The sequence below is a fragment of the Bos mutus genome, chromosome 3 (assembly GCF_027580195.1).
Source record: "Bos mutus isolate GX-2022 chromosome 3, NWIPB_WYAK_1.1, whole genome shotgun sequence".
Lineage (NCBI taxonomy): Eukaryota > Metazoa > Chordata > Mammalia > Artiodactyla > Bovidae > Bos > Bos mutus.
The window spans coordinates 40565814-40573864 of NC_091619.1; the positions used below are offsets into that span (position 1 = coordinate 40565814).

The 8051-nt window shown below is 44.0% G+C and overlaps 1 protein-coding gene across 1 annotated transcript; it reads right to left on the reverse strand.

The window, feature by feature from the left end:
• Positions 1-3681: 3681 nt before the first annotated feature.
• On the reverse strand, positions 3682-7734 carry S1PR1 (sphingosine-1-phosphate receptor 1). The gene is made up of 2 exons (XM_005906279.3): positions 7382-7734; positions 3682-5731 (listed from the first exon to the last, which is right to left on the reverse strand). Exon 2 carries the CDS (start codon positions 5564-5566, stop codon positions 4418-4420), a length of 1149 nt encoding a protein of 382 aa, XP_005906341.1. The 5' UTR covers positions 5567-5731; positions 7382-7734; the 3' UTR covers positions 3682-4417.
• Positions 7735-8051: the final 317 nt, after the last annotated feature.

The following is an 8051-nucleotide window of genomic DNA, read 5'->3' on the forward strand; positions in this document are numbered from 1 at the left end:
GGAGGAAATTACACAATTTATTATGATTTCTCATCATCAAGAGCTCACTGTGTCCACAGGGAAAGAATAATAGTTCCTATAAAGGTTTCTTTTGGTTATTTGTGATTCTCCCTCAAGATCTTTACAATCTATTTTGAGAAAGCATAGACAAATCTAGTTCGATCTCATGTGTTGGGAAACAAATGAGATCAATCTAATTTGATCTAATTAGTTGTCCACAGAAAACATTTTTCCAGAAGAGAATGGAGCAACCAGTATAAAAAAATAATAATAATTGAACACTATACTGAGATTATAGAAACTCACTATTGCAAATACTATGGGTATGGGTAAATAATAGTTCCTAATCAGAGATTAATGTTTTTAAACCAGTGACTATTTACAAGATCAAATCTTTAACAGATTTGTAGGTAGAGTATTTTTTAATGTGTTATTCAAATATTATCCTTTGTTTCTCAGTTGAAAAAGGAATTGCTAATATTTAGAATTACTTGAATTTCAAGTTCTCACTTTGTATGATTTCCCCAACAGGGTCTGTAATCTTTCTGAAGGTGTTATTTCAGAGTGGTATTTCCCACAAAGAGCTACATTTGTAGTTGCTTAGAAAACCTAACAGGTCTCAGTGGGATATGGAGGCATGAAGAGTCAAAATCATGCAAAACCTGTAGATTAGGTTAAAAGCACTAGGAAAAGTATTGTACTGGATGTATTTTTAACATACACCATGTACCAAGGGGAAATTAACCTAATTTGAAAATAAAGACCATTAAAGTCTTCAGAACTCTTTTTGCATTAGGGAAAAAAAATAAAGACCCCATAATCACAACTGTAGTGATGATATTATTACAATAGAATATAATATCTAATTAGCATAAATGCAAAACTCCTATCCTTGTACACTTTTGAATTTATAACATCACTAAATCAACTTTTTTACAGAATTAAATTTTTCTACTTATTAAGAGACTACAAAGGAAGAACAAATGTTGGCTTTTGTAAGATTTTTATTTGAATATTCTGTAAAATTATAATTACACTTAAAGTTGTGAGGAAGAAAGCATTATTTGATGTCATTTTGTAATTTTCCTGAATATTTATGAAGCGAAGTGAAGTTGCTCAGTCGTGTCTGACTCTTTGCGACCCCAAGGACTGTAACCTACCAGGCTCCTCCATCCATGGGATTTTCCAGGCAAGAACACTGGAGTGGGTTGCCATTTCCTTCTCCAGGGGATCTTCCCTGGAATATTTATGAGCCATAAAGTATTGTGCTGGTTGTCTGTTTTCCTCCTCTTAAAATCTCTACATGTTTTTTTTTTTTAATCAAAACTTTATGGAGTTTATTTTAGTGTAAATGTACAGGTACTGAGGGTTCCTTTTTTTTTCTTTCTTTTCTTTCATCCTCAATTCTCAAAATATACTGAATTAAAACCAGATATTTCTGGTTGAGATGCAGCCTAGAATTCCTTCATCTTACCCATTGCTCTTAGCTAGAACTAGGGATCTGACCCACATCTACCAGGAAAACCACAGTCCATGACTACCCAGTTGTCTCAGAATGAACTGCACTGTCTGGAATTTCCGAAGAAAGCATATTAACTCACTGAGTAATGTGCTCACAGGTGGGCACGCGCAACTGGGCTCCCTGTCACTAATGAGCTCCCCGACTCCACCTCAACTTCCCCACATCGTTTGAGTCACTGCTGTGCTTATAAAGATAAGTCCAAGGGTACAACCACTTTATCTCCCATAGAAACCCAAAATGGACACGGTTTTCCATTATGTTTGATTCTGTACTGAAAGGTCTGGGAAGTGAGTGTTACATGAACTCATTCCTTCCGCTTCAGCAGACAGATGGATAGAGACATTCCAGTTTGTTTCCAGTCTTTTGTCTTCAGAGCATTTTTGGCATTTCCCTCAGGAAACTGGAGGTTGTGACCTAAGGTTTCCTTAGTGAGCACGCTTCTGTTTCCCACAGTTAACCTTACCCAGAAATGACATCTACTCTATTAGGTGAGGCTTTATCTTCACGTCCCAACTGTGTCCTGTGCATATTCAATGACACTTGAAAGCACAAATTCTGAAAGCTAACAATAGCACTGAGGAGCCAAACATGCCAAAATACTTTGATATAATCCCCAATGAAGATGACAATAATATCAAAACAAGAATTAAAAAATTCTGTGAGGCTTGCCGTTTTATAGTTGAAGAAATTAATGACTATAGATGGTAAAGCTTTCAGACAGTATGAATCAAAATTTTTCAAAAAAAAGTGTATGCTATTCAGCCAAGATTCTACAAGTTGTTACTTTATCGCTATTGAATAGTTTTATATTGTTCAGCTGGTAGACTGGGAGAAGCCAAGACAGTCTTCTGAAAGAAATAAGTAATTTAACAGTATCTCCCATAACCATACCGCCACCTCCCAAGTATGCTGGTGGCAAGCCAAGAATATAAACTTCTGTGGATGGGTGTGAACTGACCAAAGTGTCATAATTTAACTTAGTGTCATAATTTAACTTAACAATGATATTGTTGTACATCATTTATTTTAAAACCCATGTTTTTAGACAAATTTATTACACTATTGCTTCTTGTTTTCTGTTTTTCAGCCAAGAGGCATGTGGGATCTTAGCTTCCTGACCAGGGATCGAACCCACACTCCCTGCATTGGAAGGCAAGTTTTAACCACTGGACCACCGATACTTAATTTAGTTGGACTTGAATGTCATTTAACTCAAACAATTACATTTACTTGTCAATGTGGTATTTAGAGGTTGGTGGTTTTCATCTCATTCTTTACTACTCTTCAGTGTTAACTTATTGAAGTTTCTCTTCCTGAAAAAGAGTGGTTTCTAAACAAACCACACTTTTTTTTTCCACTCTCTAGTTTATCAAGATAAAATCCCATGAAGAATAACAGAAATTTGCCTTTAACTTTAACTCTAAAGAGGCACATAGTCAGATAGAATGTCTTACTAATTATTTTTTAAAAATGCTCTTCACCAAAGAATCTTTAAAAAATCAGTTTATTAATGTTTAAAAGTTGATAAAGCTATGTGCAAAACGATCCACATTGTCAGAAACCTTTTAAATACTATTAAAAAAAAAAGACATTTCTTGATTTAATTGCACTGGAAACCATACTAAACAGACACCAATATTTTTTTTTATTCTTTGTGACATTTATACACATCTTCAATTAACTACTTAATGTACTGAAAACCTTGTCATGTTCCCTATCAGTTAAAGTAATGCTTTTTAAGGGCACAAGAAGATGGTATTTTCTGAAGAAATACACATTCAATGGTGTTAACACAGGTTAGGAAAATCCAATAAAATGCTGAAACAAATACATTCAAAGATTACACAAAGTACTTTTAACACAACAAAATACAGCCATCCTGTTGGTTGAAATGATTCCCACAACACTCTGAAAGAAACATCAACAAAAGTGCCAAAGACAGATGTTGTATTGTTAGATAAACTAATTAAAAAAAAAAAAAAACTCTCTTGGTTTACAAAGTCACCCCCCAACCCCGAGTCAGTTTTCACCTTCTTTTGCTTGTTTGTTTCTCTTATGACACTAAGGATACTGGCTGATGTCATTTAAATAAATTGGACTTCCTTATGCAGATTTCAGCCACGATGGATATAATACTGCAACACATTTCATTGCAAAGGTTGTTTTTTTTTTTTTTTAAGTGACTGCAATTAAATTCAAAAACACTCATCCAGCTTATGTGGAAACTTTGGCCACACAGCAAGTAAAATTGCTTTCCAGCTCCAAACCATCTCCACCACAGTCTACCTGCTGGATGCAGCCTACCTGCTACATATGCTCAAGACTGGACTGTGCCACACTCCCAGCTCTGAGTGCCAGGTAGTTAAAATATAAAGTAAAGGTATTCTGAGGAGGGGTGTGAAGGGGAAGGGAGGGTGGGATGCCTAGCATAGTAGGTATGTAGAGCATACCTAGCGAAGCAGAAGTGCACACACTCACTTGCGTTGGAAACTAAAGTGAAAGAAAACATCTCCTCAAAGCTCCCGTCAGACATGCTTTCACACACGGACATTAGTCTTTGAGGAGGGGCCAAACGAACCCTTCAGGAGCTTGACAATGCTAGACCTTTGGCTCAGTGCAAAATCAAAACTCCGGCAAGGGGAGGAAATAGATTCCAGGCGAGGACCTGATCTCCACCCTTCCCAGTGCATTGTTCACAGGAACTAAGTCTACCCACCAACTCCAGGCACTACCAGACTGTTCTGTGCTCCTTCTCCCTCCCTCTGGCTTCGGACAGCTCCTCCCTGGAAGCAGTGGAGGCACAGAGGCTTGGTTGGTTTTTATTTTTTCTCCCCAAACACTGGGGTGGTGGGTGACCATGCAAGAACACTCCCCATGGGTCGGCAGTTTCCCCTTTTAGGAAGAAGAGTTGACGTTTCCAGAAGACATAATGGTCTCTGGGTTGTCCCCATCGTCCTTCTGGGGGTGGGAGGAGTTGTCTGACTTACTGCGGCTGAATTCCATGCCCGCGATGATGGGTCGTGTGAATTTACTCGCGGAGTCTCTACTGGGGCACTTGCAGCAGGACATGATCCGGACGAAGGCCCGACGCATCTCCTTGTTGGACAAAGTGTAAATGATGGGGTTGGTGCCAGAGTTGAGCACAGCCAACACCAGGAAGTACTCCGTTCTGAAGAGGATGTCACAGGTCTTCACCTTGCAGCCCACGTCGAGCAGGAGCAGGATGAAGAGTGGTGCCCAGCAGGCGATGAAGACGCCCAGGACAATAATCACGGTCTTGAGCAGTGCCAGCGACTTCTCAGAGCTGCGGCTGGCCTTGGAAATGTTCTTGCGGAAGGTCAGACGGCGGCTGCGAGTCCTGACCAAGGAGTAGATCCTGCAGTACAGGATGACAATGGAGAGCAGGAGCAGAGTGAAGACCGTGGTGCAGAAGAGGATATAGTGCTTGTGGTAGAGCGGCAGCACAGTAGAACAGCTGGGCAGCGTGCTGATGCAGTTCCAGCCCATGATAGGCAGGCCCCCCAGGATGAGGGAGATGACCCAGCAGGCACTGATGAGCAGGAAGGAGCGGAACCTGTTGCTCCCATTGTGGAGTTTCATCTTCAGCATGGTGATGTAGCGCTCAATGGCGATGGCCAGGAGGCTGAACACGGAGGCCGAGAGGGCCACAAACATACTCCCTTCCCGCAGAAACCACTGGGCGGGGGTTAGCTTGTAGGTGGTGGCCCCAGACAAGAGCAGGTTGGCTGTGTAGGCCACTCCCGCCAACAGGTCTGAGAGGGCCAGATTGCCGATAAAATAGTACATGGGTCGGTGGAACTTCTTGGTTTTCCAGATGGTCAGCAAAACAAAAATGTTCTCTAGGATGATAAAGCAGCAGATGAGAATGAACACCACTGAGATCAGTTTAATGCCATTGTCCTTGTCCGCGCTGATCTTCAGCTTTCCCGTGTAGTTATAATGCCGGACGATGATGTCGTAGTTGACATAGTCCGAGACAGGGCTGTGGAGGGCCTTGACCAGCGGGATACGGGTGGACCCCATGATGCGCACGGTCCCGACACCCGGGGCGGCGCTTCTCCAGATGAACGCTAGAGGGCGAGGCGGAGCGAGCCTTCACAGGCAGCCGGGGTGGTTCAAGGAGAGAGATCCAGGCTTTTTTGTGTGTGCAGGTTTTCTTTAGCTGGAGAGGGCCTCGGAAACCACAGCCTTAAACAAATCACAAACAGCAGAGAGTCAGGGGAAAAGCCACAGCACACTGGCGTAATTCATTCTAGCAAAGGCATTGCTCCAGTTTTCTTATTGTTGATTTGTTTTAAGGAAACTTGGGGAGAGTGCAGGGGGAAGGATTTTTTTAAAAAACATCAAACTCTCATTTCTTGGGGAAAAAAAGGAAGAAGGGTGAGAGAGAGAAAGAAAGGAGAAAAAAAAAATTACCCAAACGGAAAACTCCGATTCGACGACAAGACGAAAAAGTCCCCTATGGTTACTACATACACTCAAATGGAAATGGGAAAACTGGAGGTGTGAGCCCCATTTAATTCCACTCCTGCCTCCTCAACACACACACACACACACACACACCCTCCACCTCTCCCAACGCTGTCCCCACTCCCACCAGGTTTCCAGCTCCAGTAGAAAAACTAAAGCCTTCACCAGCTTCGCGGCGGGCTCACCAGTAGCTCCTAGTCACACCTTCGAAGAGACCAAATCACCAATGTGAGACGCACACCTCTGTGCTCCGGCACTACCCAGCTAAAACTACCTCCTAATTGCCATGCAAGAAGTTAGATTTGCACGAAAATCATTTGAAAGCGTAAGTCACTTTTTAGGCTCTATTAATAATCTCTAGGAGCAGGTGTGCTTAGGGTCCGAAGGCACAGCACAGTGTGGGCAGCCAAGCCCGCCCTGGCCTTGCGGTAAACAGGAAAGCTTTAGCGCCTCCGTGAAGCAACTGCCTTTTCATTCTTCTTCTTTTTTTTTTTTTCCGCGCAAGTCAGTGCAAGAAACTATAAAAGTACTCAGTAAAAATCATTCATAAGCTATTGCAATAAATCCCAGAAGTTTCGTACACCCATTGATTGCAAAAGGAGTATTTTTAGTTACTGTGGATATAGCCCAAACATGCATACAAAAAATTAAATTACAAACGCTAAAAATACACGCCACTGCGTTTCAAATTCCGAATGCAAAATTACTCTCCAGAAACTCATACAAACAGAAGCCTAGCGGTTCGTTGCTAAGCCAGTTTTATTTACTGCCCTCCCCCAATACGTTGCCTCGTCTCAGAGAACTACAAAGTGTCGAGGGGATGAAACATGGCACGTGTGAGCAGTTTACCCATAAGATGTTTAAATGTTTCAGGGTGACATTCACGGTAGCAAATGCGATAAAAGTGGAATTCTCAGGACCACAGCAATTCCCGGGACCCAGAGGCTGCTCGGCGCCCAGTAGCTCCGCGTTTCCCCCCATCTAATTCCACACCCGGCTCGCTCGCAGGGCAAGTTTAAGCCCTTATCTCATCTCCCGCAGTCTTTGTCTATAGGATTGCCCAAAATAAGCGCCTTCCCTCCCACTCCGCTGACCCACCGCAGCTTCCTCTATCCCCCAACCCCAGATGGTTCTACAAAGAGGACTTAATACTTTTCCAAACTTTTTAGTGAGCCCAGAACAATCCGATCCGGTTGGGCGCCTGAGTAGCCCAGAGATGCTTGTTCTCAGCACCCAGAGATGGATGGTTTAAAAGTGTTTGCTTTGCTTCTCTCCGGTTTGAAAATTTTGTTTCTGCCTCTGAAGACCTCCGGCCGCGATGCTCCCCCGCGCGCCCGGGTCCGCGCCTGCCCAGCGCTCACTCCCTACCTGGCTCAGGCGGGACGCAGCTGCGTTCGCGGAGCTCCGGGTCTGCACTGCGCGCTCGGCATCTTGCTGCTGCCCGGGACTGACTACGTCGAGCTCTCAATTTACTCGAGTCGGGATCCCCTCCCTCCGCAGCCGCACACTCCAATGGCCAACGCTCTTGCCGTGGCCGGGCAGACCGGTTAGCTGAAGTCGCCGAGCGCCCCGCTGAGGCTGAGTGGCTTCTTTAGGAAGAAATGAGGAGGATTGAGTGCCTCAAACCCCCATGCCCCTCCGCTCGCGCCTGGGGGCCGCCGGATCTGTGCAGCTGAGACTCACTGTCCAGGAAAGATCTGCGGCAGAAACACACAGACAAAAAAGAACCCCTCCTCCCCAAGGGAACCAAAAAAAGAAAGGGGAAAAAAAAAAGAAAGGGGGCGGAGCCTGGTGCCCCCTGGACTCTAAACGTATAAATCACGGCCCTCGCCCTGCTATCCGCCGCTCCCTGGCGGTGGAGACCGTTTTCCCCAGCCTTAGAAAAGAAGGGAGGTGACGCGCTTTTGGAAACTTTTCTCAAGAAGAGTTTTAGGAGACAGAGGACGGCCTGGCCAATCTAGTGCGCCTTTCTGGTCCCCTAACCCCGCAGCCCGTGGGGGATCGGAGTCTGAAGATTGTGGCCGGGCGCTCCGGGCCC